Source organism: Uranotaenia lowii, chromosome 3 (genome assembly GCF_029784155.1).
Source record: "Uranotaenia lowii strain MFRU-FL chromosome 3, ASM2978415v1, whole genome shotgun sequence".
Lineage (NCBI taxonomy): Eukaryota > Metazoa > Arthropoda > Insecta > Diptera > Culicidae > Uranotaenia > Uranotaenia lowii.
The window spans coordinates 114,655,709-114,680,578 of record NC_073693.1 but is presented as its reverse complement, the minus strand read 5'-3'; the positions used below and the strand labels follow the sequence as shown (position 1 = coordinate 114,680,578).

The 24,870-nt window shown below is 35.2% G+C and overlaps 3 protein-coding genes and 1 long non-coding RNA gene across 4 annotated transcripts in view; 2 read left to right on the top strand and 2 right to left on the bottom strand.

Moving 5' to 3' along the window:
* The window catches only part of LOC129752541 (uncharacterized), a 28,177-nt gene extending 20,322 nt beyond the window's left edge, over positions 1 to 7,855 (top strand). The window contains exon 3 of the mRNA XM_055748316.1: positions 7,685 to 7,855. Coding sequence (XP_055604291.1) covers positions 7,685 to 7,855 — 171 coding nt within the window. The remainder of the gene's footprint in view (positions 1 to 7,684) is intronic.
* A 2,644-nt stretch (positions 7,856 to 10,499) lies between these two features.
* LOC129756235 (uncharacterized) lies at positions 10,500 to 10,999 on the top strand. The gene is made up of 2 exons (XR_008739416.1): positions 10,500 to 10,644; positions 10,764 to 10,999. It is a non-coding gene; the product is annotated as an uncharacterized LOC129756235 (long non-coding RNA).
* A 1,861-nt stretch (positions 11,000 to 12,860) lies between these two features.
* LOC129752540 (uncharacterized) lies at positions 12,861 to 13,751 on the bottom strand. Its single transcript, XM_055748315.1, has one exon. It carries the CDS (start codon positions 13,749 to 13,751, stop codon positions 12,861 to 12,863), a length of 891 nt encoding a protein of 296 aa, XP_055604290.1.
* Positions 13,752 to 13,923: 172 nt separating this feature from the next.
* LOC129756227 (hatching enzyme 1.2-like) lies at positions 13,924 to 23,490 on the bottom strand. Its single transcript, XM_055753042.1, has 3 exons — positions 22,984 to 23,490; positions 14,196 to 14,623; positions 13,924 to 14,049 (listed from the first exon to the last, which is right to left on the bottom strand). The coding sequence occupies exons 1-3, from the start codon at positions 23,360 to 23,362 to the stop codon at positions 13,969 to 13,971; spliced, it is 888 nt and encodes a 295-aa protein (XP_055609017.1). The 5' UTR covers positions 23,363 to 23,490; the 3' UTR covers positions 13,924 to 13,968.
* Between the last annotated feature and the right edge of the window lie 1,380 nt (positions 23,491 to 24,870).

Sequence of the window (24,870 nt, the reverse complement as noted above, 5' to 3'; positions counted from 1 at the left end):
ATTTTCATACCATGACAAGTGTTGTTTGGGAAAACTTCAAGCTGTAATGTCTCATGTCCAAGAGTTTAGTATATGGCGAAACATATTTTTAACATAATTTTGGCTCAAAAAGGATAAATATTCGAACTGCTTCGAAGGGCGAGGATGGTGAAAAAAGCTGTTTGAAAATGGTTATTAAAAATCCATTTCATAGTTTTTTTTTTCAAATTTCTATAGCATATTTTTTCAACTTAAAAAAAAAACACCATCTAAAGCTTATCAGGAGCATGATACACAATATTAGGAACATACTCAAAAAACTGTCCCGATTCACGCTATTGATCGGTTTTCAAAATTCTATCTCCATAAAGTACAATATGCAATAAATTTCAATATGCGAATCTTTTTCTTTCAATTAGAAATTTATGTAAACTCGAGCCAGGTAAATCAGCCTACCTTCTTCAAGCAGTGGAAGACAAAATTGGAAAAGATGGGGGAGCTCCCATGTAAGTTTAAGATAAAGCGCTTTTCAAAGAAGGGACCATATTTTATAAGAGGGTTTTTTTGCGTACGGATATTTGGCATAACCCAAAATTGATGTGACAAATGTTTTTATGGAAGTTTGTAACTTCCCACTTTGGGAAAAAAAGGTTGAAAATCCATAAATTTTGACATTATTTGAGTCATTATGAAGCTTTTAAAACAGAGTACAAATTTCAGATCTTGAAAAACAAATTTAGAGATCAAGTTTCAATTAATAATATATACTATCTTTGAATTGCAATTCGGAACTCCAGCTGCAGCTCTCTTTTCAAAGTTGTTGGTTCTGAACTATGATGAGGTTTGATTTTAAAAAATGCTTACAGAAATCTAAATTTGAATAAATTTTTACAAATTACATTTAGTTTTGGAAAGTGTAGCAAAGCACACCGGATCAGCTAGTTTATTCATAAATTCATGCAATATAATTTAAAACATCCAAATGAGAAAGCATCAGCAAAGGTCATAAAATGAAAAATCAGGTGTTAAACTTACTGTTCAATCTCATGATAAGCATCGTTAAGAACTCAGTTAATGAGAGCACCTTGTAATCTAACCTGTGACTAACAGCGTCAGAGTTCTTAGTGCTACCACGATACCACTTCAACTTCTTTGTTATTGACAGAATTAGCCTGTTTAAATATCAGTCTTTGCATACAAAAAATGAACTCTTTAAATACCAATTCGCTTCTCCCCCAAAAAAGTACTGGGCATTGTTTTTTTATATGAATATTGAGTTTTTGCATTTGAAATTGTTAAATCATTATTTATATGATTGAGAAGAAAAGAATCTACCATTGGTCTTATATATTCTGTTATCTGTTTTCAAATATAATTTACACTTTGTAAAAAAGGCTCCAATTTACTGTCAAGTACATCGGTTTTTTGCATTGATTATGCCAACATAAGAGAGTGGGTAAATTCGGGTTATTGTTTTGTTCCGTTCTTAACCTTCATTTTTGCCAGTTTAAGTAGATGATTAATTTCTCATGAAAAAATACTAATTATTTAAAAACCACAAATCTTAAACCAATGAAAAGTTGTTTAAAAATGTCAGATTTTGCTTGCTAGTGTTGAAATAATCATAAACGAATAATAAACTGTTTCTACCTAGCTGCTTTAAACAAACAAAATAAAGCAGTCTCACGAAGATGGTAAAGTGTCACTAATAAAACCTAATAATAAAATAAAGCAGTCTAGTGCCCATTAGGATGAAATACAAATATTCGACTCACTAAGTGTACTCACCTCATCTTCCACCCGCCCGAAACTGTACGCAACACCGAAGAGTAAGATAGCATTTATGATAAGTATTTTCAGAAGCGTTATCAAAAGTAATACGAGGACATTGGGTATTGCAATAAATTTCGTAACGGCAATTGCTACTTCATAAGAACTGAAGGAAACGTTTATGAGCAAATCGAAAAGCAGAAACAATAGTCTCAGCCCGAGAGCGCTTGTGATGGACCGTTTCAGCTCTACCAATTCATCGGCACAATCAACAAGCAGTTTTAAAGTTGCTCCATCTGCGTTACATAATTGTAAACGAAGATTTCTTAAATTGTTGCTCAAATAAAGCGGAAAATATTGACTGAACAGAAGTTGTAAGGAGATGTAACCTTTAAGTGCTATTTGTACAAAATAAGGATACAAGACATTCCATTCCGAAACATTCCAAAATTGTGAAATGTTTAGAACCGTTGCCAAGGTTTCGAATGTTATGACAACGATGAATTGAGCTCGAATTAGTATTATATTGAAAATTTCCCTCGGCATTGACACTAGTCTGGGACCATTTTGAAAATGATACTGAAGCATGTTTTGTCCAAGGTGTAGCATTTTGGAACGACGCAAGAAGCTGTCTAGCGACACCACAGAAAAAACTGTATAAGAAACTAAAAATCTTGTGGTCCCCGTTATGTTTCCCGAATCCATTGGATTACCACGAGACACATCGTACACAATTCTAGTCAGAATTAACAAAACGAAGATAATATTTCGAAAAAGGCCACTGTAGTATACTTTCTGCGTTATCGAGTCGTATCGTATGTAACTAATAAAGCAAAAGTTGAAACTATTGAAAAAATTTAGCTCATCCATGTTGATCCACCGATACTAAGTAATCGAACCGAGTGATTCTATAAAAATTTTCTCCGTTAAACTCGTCGTCTGTAACTTTTTGATGATTCAGTCAGATGAACAGATGATTGACATTTAGTCTGCGTACGAGTATATAACAACTAGCTTGCTTCTGAAAGGTCGAAAAACAAGGCTAAAGCCTGAATAAAGTTTATAGTTACACCCAAAGGTAAGGTTGCGAAATATGTTAGCCAATCGGTACCAACTCTATGCCAAAAATGCACAACTCCACCGATAAGGCCGACAAATTGAGTAACAAACATAAATAGCGGCGATTAATCTTAATAAATTATTAAGGATGAAAATTTTTGTCTGATGAGCATTTATACGTTTAATGAGAAAATAATCACCGAGTATGGATGTGTTTTAAGAATATGTTTTCAAGATAAGTATAGAAATTTTTAAAAAATAATTATTATTTTGATCTTAATCACATTAAGTTGGCCAATTGAAAGAATAACACTGGTTACAGAAGGGTTAAGTTACATATCTTTGAAGCCAGAGGGAGTTAAGTACAAGTATTTGGGGCCAGAGGGGCACACCCATGTAATGTATCGAAAATTCTTTCTAAACGCTCAGTGCTGCTTTTCTGAGAAGAGGCATCATAACAGTCGACTTAAATAGCTTGTACACCCTCTATGGGGGTCAATGGTTTGAGTATTCACAACGTCGACGTCAAATAACATACAAATTTATCAAAGTAACCGTTGTTCGTATTCGAACTGCTTGTAACATTTTTGTTTTCATGAGCAAAAAGATTGGGAATTGGGAATTGAGCATTCAGTAGATGATTTTCTTCTCGAACAGAGTAAAATAAGAAAAGCTGAGTTTTGGTTTAATTCAAATTCAAATTAAGTGTTTCCGGATGACAGTATAAGATTAATAATTCTAGAGTAACATTTCAAAAGGGCGAAACTGCCAAATGTAAACAAATCGATTTAACGGTTATTCCGGATAGACGCGGTTGCACTTTACCTATTAAACGCGGTTTCATCTTAAAATTTCTTAAAACTTTCAAAAAATTGATAAAATTCAATAGGGCGAAACTTCCTGTTGATGCATTTTCGTTGGAATGTGAAGTTACGCCTATTCAAAATGGAGTGAATTTTTCTATTCGTGTAGGACCAATAGGGGTAACTGAGTTGACCGTGTGTGACCTTCAAAACCAAAACAAAAACGGCCTAGCAATTGGGCGAAATTTGCAGGCGTAACTGAAATCGAAAACAGTAAAAGGGCGAAACTCGAAAATCTCTGAAATTAATTGAAAAAAAGTTAAAGTTCTTGATAACCATCGAACAATGAGTGATTATAATGCACATTTTTTGATTTTGTTGAACAAAAAGTGGTCGATTTTTTAAATAGGATTTGAATAGGTGTTCCGAATTTTCAAACGCGTTTTTCTCGTTTCGAGCTAACTGCTAGTTCCGCCCTTATGAATGTTACGCTAGAATTCGTCCAAAAGATCAACCAAATGAATCTTGTTGCCGAAACCCTTAAGATGGTGTCCCCAAAATCGAAGGTCCATGTAGAAGAATGATTGTTCGTGGCAAAGCCTTCTTCCTTATCTTGAAGTGACGGTAGCTTTGCAGAGGGTGCAAATATTGAAAATATTCAACCGCTTAAATAAACGCTAAACATGCATTGTTTTTTTTTGTCAAAAATATGAATTCCCAAATTAGTAGAACTGGTTGAACTTAAAGTGGCTTCTAAGGGCCTCATATTTGCTCTTACCGAAGACCAAAATGTTCATACACTTATTTTCAAAATGAAAATTAAACTGATCCTGCCTGTTTGACAACTGATCTATAAGTCAATCGGGACGCCGGCGACGCACAGTGGTTCAAATCCCCAAAAAGCTGGAAAAAAGTCAATTTTTCAAGTCAGTGACAATCAAAATTTCTATGCTGGAATCGAATCTCCAATTTTCAAGAAACGCTATAATGTAATTAGATATTTAATAGGACCTTTTATACACCTTCCATGTAAAAAACATGAACGACTTAAACACAAGAATTAAAAATAGAATTTTTTAATTCTCAACCTAAAATAACTAAAAAAAAGTATATAAATCTTTAAAAATTTATGAATGTCTATGCCGAAGTGATATATTGCTAATTCACAGTTTGGAGATGAAAAACGTCCTCTATATCATGAACTTACAAAGTTTCGCTTCATTGAGAACCCAAAATTAGACGATAAGAATTTTTCGATTTACTCTATTTATTTTTCGGAAGCAAAAATAATCCTTGCGCTGCTGATCGTGGAAAATTATTGTGATTTTTAATAATTTTTTTTAGAAACGTCGCTGGTGAACTGGCAATAAAACACAGACTTCCGACAATCTAGTACTCCACTTTTCTTTTCGGAAGACTTTCGGAAGTCGGAAGTCCAGACTTCCGAAGTAAAATTTAGTGCTGGCGCTATTATATATACCGTTGGATAGGTGAAACGTTCATCAAAAACATATCTTAAAATTAGCTGCTAGTTTTTGCTCTATTTTAAATACGATTTCTTTAAGTGGAGGGTTGTTTGATTCAAAAATGAAAATGTTAAAGTATTTATACAGAGAGAACCAAGCATTGTTTGCTTCAATGTATATGCAAATTCATCATAAAACATCAGTTTTAATATTTATTCAACTAACCTAGATGAATTTAGGAGACCATACTTAATTTTAACAAAAATATTAACAAATAATTGAAAAATATTCAATTTTCCCGTATAAAGCTCAAACCCCGTTTTTCCAATTATAGACAAAAAATAGCCAACTTTGAAAAAAACTATAATTTCTTAATTTTTTTAACTTTTCGCCTATAATCTTAAACAAAACAGCTTTTTATTAATTTTTTCCGCCTTTTTTTTATTTTGAACCACTGCACAGTGGTCCAAAAAGCATAAAACGTGATCGTTGCTTATAACTCTTTTAATTGACCTTTTAGCTCTTGGGTGTCTTTTGTGAAGTTTTACAGTAACATCAGGTCTATAAGAATAAAGAAAATATTATTTTTCAGATTAATCCCCTTTGAAGTGAGATAAAATTTCCAACTTCTCAAATATTGGTCTGAGGTCTTTGCTGTCTTCGAAAAGTTTATTTAAAATATCATTTTAGGCAACTTTGTCTTGAACGTCAAGTTTCTGAAATGTTAATCTTACGATTTAAAGATCAAATTTTGAATCTAACCTCAAAAATCAGTTTTTTCGTCGTAACTTTCTACCGTGAATTTTAAGATGATTATAATATTCTACAAAGTTGTTCGAATGTCTAAAATTCATAACTTTGTCGAATAACAAAAGTGTGTACAACGTTATTCTGGAGAGTAACATGTATAAATTTCATGAAAATAGTGCTTATTCACGCTCAATTTAAACAACACCGGGCAAAATCGGGCAGCCCGCTCTATACCTGATTTGAAGATCAAGGTTTTGCCTACAATACACATATAAAACCGTTTGTATTCCTTAGTATCCACTAAGTAGACCCATATTGTTCGGTTGTTTCAGCTATGCCAGTTGTAAAATTCCGATTCTGTCTTTCGAAAGATATCTTCGATTACCTCATTGTTGTTCCTAGTGATTGTATCCAATTTTCCCGAAAACTTTTGCCCAGAATGTCAAACACCCGAAATCAACACACAGAATGAACCCATTTCCAGAAAAAAATCCTCAGAATACACGATTCACCATATTTTTTCCTACAGTGGACCATTTTCCAGAATTGTTTTCCCCCAGAATGGAACATTTCGTTGAACGGTACGAATCCCAGATTTTTTCCTCTAGTTTATTTTTTTAAATTTTGTCTGCTGTTCAATCAATTTTTTTTTAAAACTTCATGTAGTTCGTAATTAAATTGTTCAAATGATTTTTAAATGAAACACTTGTTCGAAAGTTTCCAGCTGAAATTATTAGATTAGATTAGATTAGATTAGATTAGATTAGATTTAATATTGTTTTTTTTAAGGTCTGGGTTTTATGCCTTTTGAAAATGTTTTGGTAGCCGACTCCTCACGCTGCGCGTTCGAACTTGAAAGAACTTGTCGCGTGTCGGACGGGGCTAAGGGATCACCCCTAGCAATCACGCATGCACGGGTCAGCGATTACCTCGATTTTAGGAGCTTCGCCCGTTTTTTGCTGCCTCGGACCCTTAATCCTTAATCCTAATTTTTATTAATAATCCAGCTTGGGAAAACATAAAAAAAATCTGGGAAATGGTACTATTGGCGAAAGAATTTCTAGGCAATGGTTCATTCTGGTGAAAATTTATCTGGTAAATGGTTCATGTAGAAGAGTGTTCCTGTGGAATGGTCCGGCTGGGGAAAAAAAACGGGAAAGTGTTCTTTCCGGCGAATGAAATTATGGGGATTTTACATTCTGGGCTAACGTTTTCGGGGAAATGGAGTACAACCTTTCCTAATTCCTAAAGGGTGTCCACGATGAAATTGTCTTACTATGAAATTGCTCTAACCTTTTAACCGTTGGATAAGGTTTAATGAAAATTTGGGTGGATTCAATTCATAGTACATTGTTTACATTCTGCAAATTTTAAAGTCTTGTGATCAAAACTAGCGGAAATGGAGTCGTAAGAACAGCTCGTGCGTGATAAAATCTTGCGCATTCATCACGAGAACATTGATCTCTGGCATCGTTCCATCGCTACAACGTTGGAAATTGCGAATTCTATGGTGTCGCGAGTTATTAAGCTGTTCGAGGAACGATTGGCCACCGATCGGAAGCTCAGAAGTGAAGGAAAAAGTATTCCGTACAACACAAAAAATCACAACCGCGTAGTTGGGGCCTTCAACCGAAACCCGAACGCCTCCGTTCGGGATGTGGCTATGAAGCTGCACCTAAGCCGAAGTTTTGTTCAGAAAGTCAAGACTAAGGCTGGGCTTCGAACGTTCAAGGTACAAAAGGCCAGAAAAAACAAGTCCGCTAAAACCCGTGCCAGGAAATTATACCTCAACATGCTGACGAAAGTTGAATACTGCTTCATGAACGATGAAACATATGTGGAGGCGACTTCAAACAGATCCCCTGCAACCTGTTTTTCGCGGCCAAGGATGATTTCAGCGTTCCGGAGCATGTCCACACTCAGAAGGTGTCCAAATTGGCTAATGAATTTCTGGTTTGGCAAATCATCTGCACGTGCGGAAAGCGGAGTGCACGTTTCGTGATCCAGGACACGTTGAACGGACCATGAAAAAGTGCCTCCAGAAACGGCTGCTTCCCCTCCTGGATGCCCACAACGTCCCAACAATCTTCTGGCCGGATTTGGTCTCATGCCACTACTCCAAGGACGTGCTGAAGTGGTATTCGGACAATAAGGTCAATTTCGTGCCTAAAATGTTCAATCAACCTTCCCAACACTCCGGAGCTCCGCCCCATCGAGAAGTACTGGGCGATTATGAAGCAGCACCTTCTTAAACGACCTAAGGTAGTGAAGACAGTCGAGGAACTGAAGAAAATATGGGTTTACATGCAAAAATCGGTTGATTCACACGTTGTGCAGAATCTTATGGCCGGGGTTAAGGCCAAGGTGTGGGCATTTGCGTATGGACTGCAAATAAAACACGAGTAAAATGGTAAAATGAAGTTTAATAGTTATTTTTCAATCCCTGAAAATTTGATGGCATTCGGATAAAAACTTGAATTGTGCGAATCAATTAAGTGTGTGGCAATTTAATTGTGGACACGATGTAGGCTCGAGCAGCGTTGCCACATAAAAATCTGTATTTTCAACAGAAAAAAATCTTTTTAACCTGTATGAAATATTAAAAATTTGGATGTCAAATTTTCCACCTATAAAAAAAATTTATTTATTATCTTTCGTCAGATTTTTGAAATGCGCTTCTCTGGATTTTAACAACTAATTTGTATTAACAAATCTGTCCATTATCGCTGTGACAAGTTGTACAGCGTGTTTTTTTTAAACTGTCACATGAAAAAAGCGAATGATAAGAAAATAGCATATGAAGAACTCAACATTTACATCTGCCTTAAAGGTGATCATTCGCCAACGTCGTGGGACTTATCGTTTTCAACCCGCATACTAAAAAACTATATTACAAATAGTCAATACGATACATCCACGGTCCCAGAAAAAGTTATTGTCTCCGTAAACGTAGCTATAATTTAAAACTTTACTTCGACAACGATAAGAAAATAAAACGAACGTTCATGTGAATAGTGATGTTATCTGGATGAGGTGAATGAATTGTTTAACGATTTACTTTAATTTTATCAATAATCGTTAAACTGTTTTCGTACCATAACGCTTAGCGTTCATATCATGTGTCAAACTCACGTCAAAAATTACCGAAATGCGGGTCAGAGATGCCAGATAGTTTAAAAACAGAAGACTCAGCCCAGATTCATGAAAATATCTTTAAATTTATTTATAGAATCAATTATGGATTTGTTCATACGTAGAAAAAAATAAAAGCAGTTGCATTGTACTAAGAAAAAAATGGTCTGATTCTATCACCGTTCAGTAAGCAGTTATCAAATTTTGTTTCATCCGAATAATAGTTATTAAAACTTCTTTAAAGTCTTTGAGAGAGTTTTGCATTAAACAGATTAACAAGTTTCACTAAACTGAGCATGCTTCAGCTTTAAAACAATAGTTTTGTTGATTTTGTTTGGTTCCGGCACGAGTTTCTATAATAAACGGTTACAACTCTTTAATTTTTAATGTTTATTGTTAGGAGTACGTGAGCCTGTCAGTTATAAATTATAGTTCAGGTTAAATCTTTTCAAAAAGTGCTCAGTTCTAGCGTAACATTTAAAAAGGGCGAAACTGCCAAATGTAAACAAATCGAGTTAACGGTCAATCCGGATGCACGCGGTTGCACTTTACCTATCAAACGCGGTTTCATCTTAAAATTACTTAAAACTTTCAAAAAATTGATAAAATTCAATTGGGCGAAACTTCCTGTTGATGCATTTTCGTTGGAACGTGAAGTTACGCCTATTCAAAACGGAGTGAATTTTTCTATTCGTGTAGAGCCAAAAGGCGTAACTAAGTTGACAGTGTGTGACAAAACGGCCTAATTAGTTTTTGCGTGTAGGATGAATGGGCGTAACTTCAAAACCAAAACAAAAACGGCCGATCAATTGGGCGAAACTTGCAGGCGTAACTGAAATCGAAAACAATAATAGGGCGAAACTCGAAAATCTCTGAAATTACGTGAAAAAAGTTAAAGTTCTTGATAACCATCGAACAATAAGAGAATATAATGCACATTTCTTGATTTTGTTGAACAAAAAGTGGTCGATTTTATAAATAGGATTTGAATAGGTGTTCCGAATTTTCAAACGCGTTTTTCTCGTTTCGAGCTAACTGCTAGTTTCGCCCTTTTTAAATGTTACGCTAGAGTTTTCTGCCAAAAAGTAAAAAAAAAATCTGCAGCGATTGCTATTTGCCCGACCTAATAGAACACCATAAAGAACCATTTCAGGATTTTCAGGACACATACTAATTCTGATTAAATTGCGTAAATAAAGGAAAAATAAAGGTACTGTACTCGCCTTAATTGATGTAACAGAGGAAAGAAGAATATTGGCTGGACTGCAGTTTGTATGAAAAACATATTTAAATATCATCTGAATCTGAAGATTAATTATCGTTAAAACAAATCTGTTCGATATCCTGATGGTTGTACTAAATGCAATTACAATTTAAATATTTTATTTCAACATCAAAACAATTCAGTACATTTAAAAAATCACGACGGTCTCTTGAAAATCAGGACAAACCCTGATTTATCAGGACATCTGGCACCTCTGATGACAGCTGTCATGACACGCTAGCAGTTTGGAAAAGAAGAAGAGAAGAATAAGAAATTTAAAACGATTGTGGTGAAATTGCAGCCGAAGCAATTTTGGGAAGAATTTCGGTGCATGTTTCGGTTCAACGTACCGGAAAACAGGCACATCGGGTGCCGGACTCAGTGCAGCCCAGCAGTTAGGCTGAAAAATTCAGTTTTTCAGGTAAGTTGAATTATGTTTTACCTATTTTCACCTGTTGCTAATTGGGTAGGCCAATGTGTGAACATTCTAGTTGCGTATATGTGAACATCTAATTGTTGTTTTTTTATCTTTCATTTCAGTGTCGGCGATGCTGCTTTCTTTTGCAGCTCAAGTACGCCGCCGGGGGGATTTCCCTCGTGGGTGGCGCTATGGCACCGCAGAGATTTCGGACCTTGCCAATGTCTGTAGACATAAATTGTTCACTTCATTCACCATGTAACTACGGAAGCTGGGTCAAAAAATTAAAGAAAAACAATCCCTTCATGCCTTAAAAGTAAGTTTAAATATAAAAATAAATAAAAATGTATAGTGAAAATGAATTACTCAATGTTAAAATCCGAAAATCCAAAAATTATTCCCTTTTAGTGCGTCCGCCATTATCGCGTACGGTTCTAATAACCATCAGTACAACGTTGGAAGAACGTTTTGTAAATCTTTTCATAACTGTTGCTGTAAAAGTTGAGTTACAAGAGTACTTTTTGGAATACTTTAACAGTAACAGTTTAATGCTCTAAATACGTTTCCGCAAGCGATTTTTAGATTTTATCTGAACTGTTTGTAGAACAGTCTCCCCATACAATTGTTTTAACAGTTTTAAACAGTAACATAACTTAACGCCATATTCAACAGACCGTCGTTTTGGAATTCAAGATAAGTGCAATGTTTTTTATGGTTTCAAATATAGTTTTCTAAACGTTTTTTTACACTGTTTCTAAACGTTTTATAACTACTACAGGAACCGTTATGTTACAATATTTTCGTATTCGGGAAGCCCTCGCTTGACCTTCATCTTCTGACATATGTTTAATTTTCATGCAGATCTCCAAACTCTTTATTTTTAAATCTTCCAATTTTCTGGGTTATCTCATTTCAATACCCTGGATATTAGATTAATAAATCGCATCAATAATAATAAACTCTAAACATAATCGTAAAAAATCGACGAGCTGCTGAAAATGTGTTTTTTTTCTCTAATTATTGACACGTCCAACAATCTGTAACTTGTATATTAGACTATAGTTCACTTTCTGGATTTTTCACTGATTACAATGCCACTTACAGGGTTTGATGCTCATTCATTTTCACGTACTCTGGCCAAATTTGATCTCATTTGAGTGAGTTTCCAGTGTGCGCTAGGAGTTTTAGTGAAAAAAAAAGTCAAATGTTCTTGAATAAATTTTCGTAGATGTGCTCTAGAAAGCTTGTGTTAGTATAAAACGATTGTTTTCTAGTGCACTGTGATTGGTATTACAAGCATATGTATGGATATGTTTTAGATAATCGACTAAATGAAACCGAAAAAAAAATTAAATTCATAAACTACAGATAAACACTTAATTATCGCAATAGTTTATAGTCCAGTCAGTCAGTCAGTCAGTCAGTCGCCAATACTTATACACTGAACCCAAATTCACTCTTAAAATACACATGATTTTTCACTTAAAAACAAGGTTCCAATGATTTTCTTCCATTCAAGTGCGACATATACATTTCACTTGGCAGTCACTTAAATTTCAAGTGAATTCATCTAAATTCACTTTAGTCGTCACTTGAATTTGAAGTGAGAAAAAATATTCACTTCCCCATCACTTGAATTTCAAGTGAATGTCGGGTTGTAATTGTGTTTATTTTCAGAGTTCAAAATGGCAAATTCTAAAGAGCAGCGTTTAAAGCTTATGCTGGATTTGGATATTCCCAATTCTATACCAGGCGATTTTGGCGGTAGTTTGTGTTAAATGTGATGTAAGAAAAAGTTATTTAAAGGTGTTATCATGTTTCAGCTTGTGGGTTGAACTGGACAGATTTTCTGGTTTGCAGCAGGGAAGATTTAGAAGTCGCACTATCCGCAGTAACCGATCTGCCTTGGAATTACGATGGAATTTTCCAATCAATAAATTTATGGCGAAAGCGTAATGTAAGTATTTGAGATAGGAGTGGTGTTCTATGAATGTTCTTTTATTTAAAAACGCGAGAGATAATTAACTAGAAACTTACTTAGAAATCCAGATAAATTTCACTCGAACGTCATACTGTAATTCACTTGACCGGTCACTTAAGTGAATTCACTTGATCCATTACTTGAAATTTAAATGAAATTACGTATGGCGAGAATTTACTACAGATGTCACTTATTTTTTGAGTGAAAATTATTTTGCGTGTAGGGTTTTTTTTGTATTTTACCAAATCTGAGATCCTACCTTTTCCTCGATCATTCCGCATCTGTAGCTCACTGCAAACCAAATAAACGTATGCAACAAACAGTCTATAAAAACCGGGAACACTACGTCATTTAGTATAAATTTGAAAGATCCCGTGTCTTGAAACAATATCAGGACGCTGTAGCTCATCATCGCACATGCCAATAGCGCATCGATGCATCCGACCAGAACCGTGTACCCAAAAACATACGCAGCCAGATGTTTCAGTTCCAAAATTTCATCCCACAGGGGAAGAAATAGCTTGAAGCTATTCCCTTTCACTACACTGGCCAACGCTTCGAAACGTTTCATCAATATTTCCACAAACAGCTGGCAGAAAATAAGACGATGTCCGAGATAACACTCGAGAATTAATCTACCGACTTCGGACAGAACTCCGACATACATGTCTAGATTCTGTTCAAGTAATCTAAGTTTCTTCCAAAGCAGGTAAAGGTATACGAGAGTCGACAGTAGCATTTCCATTTTGATCCAACCGTAGCGGCCTAAACATCGAACTGAGAATACCTTCTGTAGTTCCATGTCGAACGCGATCAAACGTTGACACAGTTCAAGTATCTTGAGCCGACGAATAACACCGGAAATGGTCAGTGTTGCCAAGCTGAACATAATGGTGGTATACAGGATCATAGTGGATATAATCGTTACGTTACGTATAATGCTGAATCCTTTGAGTGCGTTGAATGTTTGTTTACCCCAGTAGAAAGTGGCACAGATTGTCAGTATTACGATCGTCATATTTTTGTAAGTTCCCGATAGACAGGCAACCAGGCGATTATTTTTCCGCTTGATCGAAATGTTTGAAATCAACAGCCGATTGAAAAAGTTTAGCAGCCTTACTGCGTCCATATTTGAAACTACCGAGCTTTTCTACTTTATAGTGTTTTTACCCTTTGAGCCTTAAGTCCTTGCATGGAATATTCTCATTTAATTGAAAGATAATTAAACTATTTATTTAGTTTGATCTATTTTTGTATAAACATTCCTATAAAACTTCGGTAAGATTAATGGCGTCAATTTATAACCATTCGTCCATGACCAGGTAGCAAGTGAGTTGTCATTAGCTTTAACAGTACATTCTGTTGATTGCTTCCACATCCTTGCGAGAGAGTCTTTCGCGTTGACCGATTTTTCCCGTATAGTTTACCTTAAAAGAAATTCAAAATCAAACACAGAAATGTTATTAGTAATTAATTCTCCTAATGACTAATTGATTAAGGAAATTCAAAAAGCTCAAATTTTGAGCTGAAATTTGGTAATCCGAATTCTGTTTCAAAACTCCAGCATTCTCACCTTTGGTTCGATGGTCGGCTTTCCATTGACACTGAAGGCCGTCACCGGGTAGTGCATCACGCTGCCAAAGTCGTATCTGCTCCCCAGTGGGTCGGCACGGTCTTTGTTTTCGAAATTTTTTACCGCATCCGGTCGCACGTTCTTGAAGTTTATCCGCACGAACTCGTCCCGATCCTGGCGCGAATGTTCGTGCAAAAAGCCTAGCGCATGCATCAACTCGTGCAGGACCGTTCCGCGGCTCTTCAGGCAGGGACCCTGCAAATTGAGGACCTGTTTGCCCCCGGTTCGGCCAATCGTGGACCAACATCCGGACGGGGACCGCTCGATCGATAGGTAATCCATCTCGTTCGTTTTCGGAACAAACCGAATGCAGGTCTGCTGGTGGAAATCGTACATCGCGTCCTTGATCTTCCATCTTGTGATGAATCCTTTTGAAAGTGAATAAACACATTTATTTCTCAATTACAAAAATAAAACTGATATGGTTCATGATAAAAAAAGTTATTGAAAAAAAACTAATAATTTTTATGTTTAATGAACCGTTCATTAAAAATAAAAATCAATAGTTTTTATCATACTGAAGTTAACTCTAACCACGAAAATTAGAATAAAAAAAAAACTAAATCGTCCGTTCAAGCTTACTTATTATGAAAAAGGTCAAGCAGTGTCTTTTGTATCAGAGGTACATATCAATCCTATTCCAAAAACATCAATCGTGAACTTTAAACAGGAGCATTCAAATTCCACATTCTCCAGTTTGACCTAGTTCGCAACCCAACAACATTAATGCGTTTCATGTGGCTTTGTCACTTTAGTTATCGATGTGCATTCTAACGAACCGAGAGTGAACTTTCAAGTTCCATTTGACATGAATTTGGAACTATTGGGTATGTCGGATAACTTTTTCATTTTAACTTATCTATTTTTTTCATTTCTTGGAGCTGACGAATTGTAGATGTTTAGGCACATTGAGATTCAGGGATACGGTTCAATTGTGCAAAAAAGCATTCTTCAGAGTATTAAATTCAAATTTTTCAATTCTTAATTCTAAATCTCCTAGTTCTATAATTTCAGTATTTAACCCTCAATGCTCTGATTGTAGAGTATCACTTGTGAATTATGAAATATAAATTTCCAATTCCTGAAGAGAAAACATGATATTTTAAACATATAAAGGAACTGGAAACGAATTCAGTATATTGCCAGATTATCCGGTTTTATACGGGCATGTTTAAATATTCAGTTTTAAAATTTAGAAATGTTGCGGTCCGGCCCGGTTAGCCGAAAATATTAGAAGAAAGCCCAGTTTTTGCCAGATTTATCCACATTATTTGCAAAACAAAACAAAAAACTTTAGTTGAGCTTGTATTTTTTTTCGTGTCAAACGGAAATGTGGCTAACTCCTAGGTATATTGCATTGAATGTGGTGTGGAGTCTTCAAACAATAATGTTTAATTCATGACGTGCATGTGATACGTGCATATAATCTTTCTTAAATCTCTGATTGAAGCTAAAATGCGTTCCAATTTATTTAATAACTCTATCATCTTCCAAATTATCTGATTCAGAAAACATCGAAGATAGACATTAAAATGTTTTTTTTTATGATAAATTGAAGATTATCGAACGCAGATTCGAAAGGTCCACCTTCTTCGCCGCAGAAAATCAGTTTGCCTTGAACTGCTGCTCGTCCTTAGCAGTCTTTTTGGTCTTCTTTAGGTTCCGCTTGACAATAGCCCAGTATTTCTCTATTGGGCGGAGCTCTGACGTGTTGGGGGGGTTCTTGTCCTTGGGAACCACCTGCACGTTGTTGGCTGCGTACCACTCCATGGCCTTTTGACGGTAATGGCAAGATGCCAAATCCGGCCAAAACAGTACGGAACAGCCGTGTTTCTGCAGGAAAGGCAGCAGACGTTTATTCAAACACTCTTTCACGTAAATTTCTTGGTTGACAGTCCCGGAAGCTATGAAAATGCTGCTTTTCAAGCCACAGGTACAGATGGCTTGCCAAACCAGATATTTCTTCGCGAACTTTGACAGTTTCATGTGCTTGAAAATATCTGCTACCTTTCCCCTTCCTTTTGCCGTATAAAACTCCTGTCCCGGAAGCTGCTTGTACACACTAAGATTGCATTTATATCGCTCGGGACCATGATTCTCCGTATCACAGGAACACGGCTCAATTTAAACGAAGTTCGGATGAGAACTCACCCGAATCGCGGGACGTCTCATCTCTCCTGAAATCCGAGACCAACTTGCTACGAGAGCACAGGAACTCTAACCAACCCCGTGAATTCAGGACAGTGTTCTCCTGAATCGCTGTAGACACAATCCTTGTCAAATGTCCCATCTCTTTCTATCGTGTTTGGAAAAAAACAACCGGATTTCTTTTTCTTTCTCACCAGTGCACAAATTAAATACCCGCGGAAGAGTTCAGTCTGCCATTTTTCCTTGCGGTATCCGTTCGTTGCTGTTTAGTGAAGATTCACAGTGAAACTTTCGTTGGCTGCATGATTGGCATATTCGGGTGCAAGACTTTTAAACTCGTTTGCTGGCATGGACCGGATCACAAGGATTAGAACACCTACACGATTTTCACGGTGTATCGGTAAGTTTAGCTGCCATGCGGCGTTTTAGTAAAAATTATAAAAACCTTTTCTTTTTGTTTTTCAGATTCATAGTCTGTCTGTGTGATAGTGAAAATACCACCTTTCCAAATAAGGCAAATGAAAAGAAATTGTGATATGTGAAAAATAAATTCAAATACTTTAAACAATCATTGTGTTTTTTTTTTGTTATTATGGGAAAATTGGGGTTTTGGAATCAGGGGAAAACAAAAGCAAAATTCACTACAAACCACAGGAGGAACACATTTCGAGCCCACAGGAATATTTCAAAATTCCTGCCAATTACAGGAGAAACCCGTTTCGATCCTGCAGGCGAGTTTGACAGTTGTTTTCCTGAGCGGTTTTTCTGTCCTGAAATCGTCCTGTAATTTCAGCTGTTGAAAATACAGGACGAAATCGTCCCGATCACAGGAGAAAAGATTAAGTGTGTACACACTAAGAATGCAATTTCTCTCCTCGGGATAATGACTCTCCGAACCACAGGGAAACTGGTTAATTCATACGAGCTTCGAAAGGGAACCCTCCCGAATCTCGAGATGCTCGACTTTTCCTGAAATCTGGGACAAAAATTCCATGAATGCACAGGTACTCGAACAATCGTCCTGTAGCACGGGGAAACTTCAGCTGTCAACCGTTTTCTTTCGCGCTTTTTTGCGGTTGTTTTGGTTTCTTCTCTTTCACACCAGTGCAAATCGCGGAACGTTTTTTCTTGCATGTACCGTTTTTATTTCAATCGGGTGGCCGGTACTCGCGTGTATAGTTATAATTTCTTGGAGGAAAGTAAAATCGGTGAACAGCACAACCTAATTAGTATGGTGCTTATGGGCAACCGGAACCGGGAAAAATATTGATGCAGCTATGGATAATCAACAGGAGCGCTATTCGAACGAGGCTAGTTTAGTTTAACTCGGGCCCAAGATTTCTTCCTCCGTTTCGGTATTTTGGTTGATCGGCTTGCTCACAATGGCCCCGGAACGCAAGATCTTGAATTCCAGGTTTTCACGGCCATCGGTAGGTTTCACTGTCAACAGGCGTTTAGTGAATATAACATGAAAATATTTTTTTTACAGAGAAAGTGTCCCGCCTGTGTGTTCTGTTGCGGTTGTTTATGTGTCGCATTTTTTTTTAATTCGGAACGTCAAAATGTGTAATGCGTTGATAAAAATATTTAAAAATAAATTTCATTTTTTTGTGACAATTGTTTTTTTTTAATTATAAAAAAGAAATAAGAAGCAGGGGGAGAATGCCTAAATTCACAGAAAATCCCAGGGGAAATCCGTTTCGAACGCACAGAAAAACTTCAAAAGTCCTGCAAATTACAGAAGAACACAGATTCGAGCATACAGGTCAATTTGACAGTTGTTTTCCTGAGCACTGTAATTTCAGCTGTTGAAAATACAGGACAAAATCGTCCCGACCACAGGAGAAAAGATTAAGTGTGTAGTCGGCTTTGACGTAGGTTTCGTCGTCCATTACCACGCAATCAAACTTCGTCAGCATCGTCGTGTACAGCCTCCGGGATCGCGCTTTGGCCGTCGTATTTTGTTTATCATCAAACAATAAAACAAAAATCGTTTTCAATGTGTTTCAAATTGAAAAAAATAATGCAGTTTATTTACCATTCTGTATAAACCATCAAATTCTTATCAGATCAAATATTAAACAACACAAAGTTTGGCCTAAAAGCTCTTCTAAGTGCGACAAAATGTCCAAAATACAAAATCATAAACCTTGAAGAAGACAAGATTCAAATCATATTCATGATTTGAGAATCACTCAATCAAATTCGCATTTCAACTATGAGTGTGTTTTTGTGATCAAAAATAATTTCAAATTGGTCAACTAGAAAATAATAAGCTGATTTTCGGTTATTTGCTTGGGTAGAGGATAATTTTGGAATGAAAGTGCATCAGAATCAGTAGTATGAAACGTGGGTTAAATTAGTTGGAAAATTTTCATTAAGAATTTCAAAAACCGAAACCGAAACATAAAATTACTTGCGTATTGACGATTTGTCTACAATTGTTTTTTTTTTATGTTTGATTTTTCTAAATAAATTACGTATTGGAAAAAGGGTGTAGAGTGTTTAAACCTACGCATATTTAAAAAATGATCGAAAAGCTAACAACAATTTGCATTTTTCATACTAATACTCATGCTTGCTTATAGAGTGAGCATTCCATATTGTTCGGTTTTATTGTTATTCTATTCCGTGCTTCTAGCTGTCGTGAAAATCGTAACATTTTTTCAAACGTGGAAATATTATTTCATGTTCAAAAAATAATGATTATTCAATAAGTAAGAGAAAGTGATGGATCATATTTTGTAGATTGGCCCAACTAATAAAATGTGGGAAAAATCAGCAATTGTCGTTCTAGGGGGTTCTTTTAACTTAAATGATAGTGAAACTATTGGAAATATTATTTAATTGAGGCCCCCTTACTTGTTATACTTGTTTTACGTTTCAATTCTAAGTTTCTCGTTTCAATTCTTTTTTGGCTAAATTTCTACAGCTTAAAGCAGTAATGATTAAAGTTATGTTATAATTTTTTTCTTTCTCGGGGCCCCCTTGAGTCGGGGGCAATTGCCCCATTGACCCGCCCTCCTCCCCTTAATCCAGGCTTGCCAAAATCAAACAGTAACACATCGTACGGGGTCTTTAGTTGAAGAAAGAATTCGTTACATTCATTATACGCAACGCACTAGATTGGACTGCGCACTCATGACTGCGACATTTGTACGAACTCGTACATTTGTGCGACCATTAGAAATCAGTGTCCAAGGTTTTTAGAAACACAAGGTTTTCCGGCTTTCACAGTAAGTAGGCGAGGAGTGCGCGGGGCGCTCAATGAGTTTGTTTACAAACACAAGAATATTTGTTCAGCTGTTCAGTGGTTTGTTGGTGAATATACTCCATGAGTTCCGCAGTTGCAAAACCAAAATGGGCAAAATGGCTGAATGAGGAATTCGACATACGGTAACACCTGCTATATATACACACCTTGGTAAAATCTGATGGGAATTTAACACGCTAACCGTCCCCCAACATCTTAGATGCTTATTATTTAGAAAATTCTCAATATTTAGAATACTTTGAATCAATTCTGAATAAGATATTTAGAATTGTTTCGATTATTCTGATAGATCTCAACATTTCAAATTTTAAATAAGAACTTAAGAACTGATTTTGACTATATCCAATTAGTTTTCTTGCAGCTCTTGTTTTCGAAATAACTTTGGAAAATAGGTTAAAAATCCATTTAATCAATTCGTGTACTTTTTGGCAAAACTGTAGAAGATTTTGAAATTAAAGGTTTCAATTAAATGATCGACTTTCCCGAAGATCGTGAATAATTTTGACTTTTGAAAAAAAAGTCATAGAAGTTTTCTTTCAGTTTTTTTTCCCAATTCTGCAAAAAATGGAAACTTTGACGAAATTTTAAAGAAATTTTAACCTAAATTAAATCATAGATATTTATTTAACCATAAGTCCAATCATTTTGCAGTCTTGAACAAAGTTCTTAAATGAATTAAAATCTAATTTATTTTTTACATTACTCATATAGCTCTGAATATATAAAATCTAGGTTAAACCTGAATCCTTGATTGAATGGAGGATAATAAATAGATTCAAAATCAGTTTTTGTTTTTCATGTAGGTTAGGTAGTTCATCAATAATGACCGATTTTACTCAAAATCGATCAATTTCAAAATTATAAGACGTCATATCACTAAAACAAGAGCTGATAGACAAAATCTGAAAAATGATTCAAGTTCTGGACGTCAAAATATTCCAAAAACAGTTATCAAAACATAGTCACCAAAAATGCTGTTCCCTATTGTTATTTAAGAATTTGAGAACCTGATATGTTGTTGTTTCTGTTTCGAAATTCAAAGTTTTTTATCAAAACTAAGAAATTCTACTAAGATTCTGATCATAAAATACAGAACGGAAGGATTCAATTCAAGTATTTAGAAAGGAAAAATAAAAATTCTCATGAAGTTCAGAGTTTTCAATAGTTTTCATAATTTTTAAAGTTTACTGAATATCCACCTTATTCTAAAGCTGGTGTTTGTTTTTAAATTTAAAACCACGGTTTATTTGAAACGGATATGATCATCAAACGAAATTTACCTCAAGTGTAACTGAAGATCGATAGTTTTGAAAGATGTGTGATTTAATTTTGCATTTAAATTTGAACTTTAAATCTGAGTCTTTCATTTTTAATTTTAGGCATGAAATTATTTCGCTGAATTCTGAGCCTCCAAATCTGAGGGAACTCTGAAATTAAAGTTGAAAGTTCTGAAAAACAAAGGTGAAAACTTATTATTTTATCATTTCAACTCATAATGATTTGTTCTTAAACATTGAAATCCAAATTTGGAATTTTTAACTTGGAATTGATGATGAAAAATAAAAATTAAGATTTTCTCAAATCAGTGCAGAGAATTTAGAAAATGATTTATAATTCTCAGTTTTATGTTTATAAAAAAAGTTTGTTGTGATAATTTAGATTTCCATGATGAAAACCTTGACTCGAAATCTGAGTACTGTTAGGCATTTAAACCTCATCCGTCCCATAAGTTTTTACCCATTAGAGTAGCGCTTATGTAAACAATTCTTCACTCAATTTCATACTAATTTTTGAAAAATCAGTTCACACCGATTTTTTTTCTTCCAAAATATAGCTGGAACTATAGTTTTTCATTCTATTTTAGAACCACTATAAAGGAGCCTTTATGGTGAGCATAAATTTATTGCGGAATTCTTGCAATAGTATACTCAAAATTCGGTGCAAAGTTGATATTTGAGTGTTAAAAAAATCTGAGAAAATGCAAATTAACAAAAAGTTAAAAAAACAGCTACCTTTAAAAATTCGTCAAAAATTCTGTGTTTCGTGTTTTGAGAATCTAAAGATGCCAAAGTTTGTCAAATTACATCAACTTTCCAATCCACCTTTCAAAATTTATCTACTGTGACTAAAACAATGATAACGGCAAATTTATTGAAAAGTACCTGCTGTATTTTCACCACTTTTTAACATTTTTTGTGGTTATGATGTTTAAAAAATACATCCTTCGCAACAAAAATTATTTCCTGTAAAATTACGCAAATGTCCTGTAACAAAAAGGAGCAGGACATTTACCGTTATTTTACAGGTCGAAAAACAAATTACGTGTCATTTAATTTTCAGTGTACAACTTTTTTACAGGACATTTGCTGTAATAATAAATGAATCTTCGTTAACTTTCAAGGAAAACAATTTAAAATTACAGGTTTTGTTAATTGCAGATTGATTTATTTTAAAGGTTATAGTCAAAAAAAATTTCTGTGTTGTACGCAACGTATTGCTTCTAACTTAAGCTTTTTTGGACATTAAGCGAAAAAATTTTTGAGCATTTTGTAGCTGATCAACAGATTTTTTCCGAAGCATGTATTTTTTTTTGAATTTTTTATTAGACTTTGAATGACTGAGAACTAAAGTGTTGTAGATGAATATTATCTTAAATACATATTTGAGTTACATTATGAGGTTTCTAAAACTATAAATTTCAACACAAATCTGTTGAAAAACTAGCTATAGCGATTTGGATCGAGGAGTGACACTGAATGTCTAATAAGGGAGTTTTTTTTTGCTGGGCTTTCAGGATGCGTCTATAAAAAAGTAATCATACAAAATTTAAGATTTCATTAATTCATTGAGGGTCCCAGAAGATTTCTTTTTGTTTGGATGCGCTTGAAAAAAGATTCAAGCCGCTAAATTTCCAATACTGTCATAGAGCGGTTTAGGATTAAATCTCAAAACCAAGAATTTTCTTAAAATTAAATAAGATTTATTAAACTTAATAAAAAGTTTTATATTTGAATTGAAATGTTAATTCTGTCGCCCACTATAAGGGGTCAGCGTTGATAAACCAGGTAAAGAAAGTGGCAAATGTTCGAAATTTTGCTGTGAAAGTCACTTTAAGATAGATATATACATAAGAGAAAGCTTCAATGAAACCTTTAACTAGGATTCCAGAACACAACATTTAAATCATTTTGCAAAATAACAAGAAAATAAAAGATGCTGAAATGAATGTTCTATAAAAAATCTGATTAAGAAGCTTCCTCTAAAATTTGAAAACATCAGAAATGATAGATTTTTAAAAAGACTTACCGAAAGCAATACTAATCACGTAAGGAACGACACCGTCGGCCCAGAGCTTCGATTCGAACTTGACTGCACCTCGTGGAAGCACCGGTTGATAGATATCGCCCTCGGCGTACCTTCCTTGCTGTTCAGGATACTGTTCGTCATCAACGTCGATCAACGTATCGTTAGCGACGGATATCACACCTTCACCTTCAGCATCAACATCTTCCGGAAGCGCTCGTTTGGTTCTATTCCTCAGATGTTCCGGATTGTAAACTTCTTCCCCCAAAAAGGAGAAATCAATTACATACTCATCGTCGAACGCTACACTGTTAGATTTTTGAAGTGTCGCACAAATGGCAAAAGCCGTGACGAATCCAACGAAAAACACTACTTGCTTCATTATGGCAGTTCAGGCGCCACTTCCGGTCGATTGTGATGTTGAGAACGATCCATCATCGCAATATATAATTTGGAGTGAAGCTTTCAACCGCGTGTGCTCCCACTTTCGGCAAGTTTGAGCCCTTAGGTTAAGCCGGGTTAAACTAATTAATTTCTAGTCTATGATTAAGATTGCGGCAAGATAAACAACGGTTTTGTCACAAGAAAAGCGCAAAGCAAACATGGACCTACTTCGGCGAGTGATGGTTCGTTCAAAATTAATGAAGCCACTGCATAATGCTAATCGACATTGATGAGCTCTGATGGTAGGTGTCTTTATCAGAATAAACACCAGTTTGACAGCAAATTGTGATATTTTCGTGAAGAGAATGATGAACTTGTCACTCGAGTCATTTATCAACGTCAACATGTATCAATTAACTTTCCTCACATGAAGTGTAACATACATGTTACATGACACTGACATTCATCAATTAACCTTTGCCATGAAAAGCTACGATGTTTCGAGCCTACCTACCTATGAACCTAAATCTACTTTAAATTGTAAGGAAGCATACGAAAAAATAAAGTTTTGATCTATCCACAAAGTCAACAGTATTGTACGATTTAAAATGTTAAACCCCCTCCATAAGGGTCCAAACATGCCGAAAGAAATGTTTTAAATTTTAAACTCTTAATAAGCAAATTTTGATGAACAACTAAAATTAGTCAAGAGTAATAATCTCTATTCAGAACTTAGTCCAAAACCTCTAAATCATATCCCAGGTCCCAAATTTTACAACCGTTTTTAAAAAAATTCTCACTTGTTGATAGTAATTTATTCCCGAGTATTGAATTCCAAAAGTTAGACTTCTAGAAAGTCTATCAGACTCCAAAAAAGTTAGACTAAGCTTATCAGATTACCTAGATTATGCGCAGATTTATTCACTAATTGCACAATTAAACACAAATTTAAATCTAGTCCTTAGATCTAGTCCAAACCAATTTTTTAAGCAAATTTTGTAAAAATGAACAGAAACCAATTTTTGGGAAGGGTAGTAGGCCATGATTGGTTTGCAGCGGACGCGTTTTATTTTCTCTCCGTCATGTTTTTAATATTCAAGTGGTAAAATTAATTTGAAATGTTGTAAATATATGTATTAACGAATTCCGTAAGTGTCACGATTAGTTAAGTGTGATCAAGTGATAAAAATCGAGAGTTGCGGCCCCCTCCAGTGTCATAAACAATTTGGGCAACCAGCTGACGGGAAACTGATCAACCACCATGTCCATAGATTATTTGGTGAGTCCGTTCCATGATATTTATTTTACGAAATAGGAATGATTTCTGGAAGGTTTTTCGTGGAAATCTTCCGGTTTTGATAAATACAATATCTTAGATTTACGAGAGTCGATAGCTAAAAAGCGATTTTCCGTTTAAGATTTTTGTTGGCTCAGCTGTTTTCTTAAGTTTTGTGATTTATGTGTACAAAATGAATCATTTCCAGCCACATTATGCATAGATATATG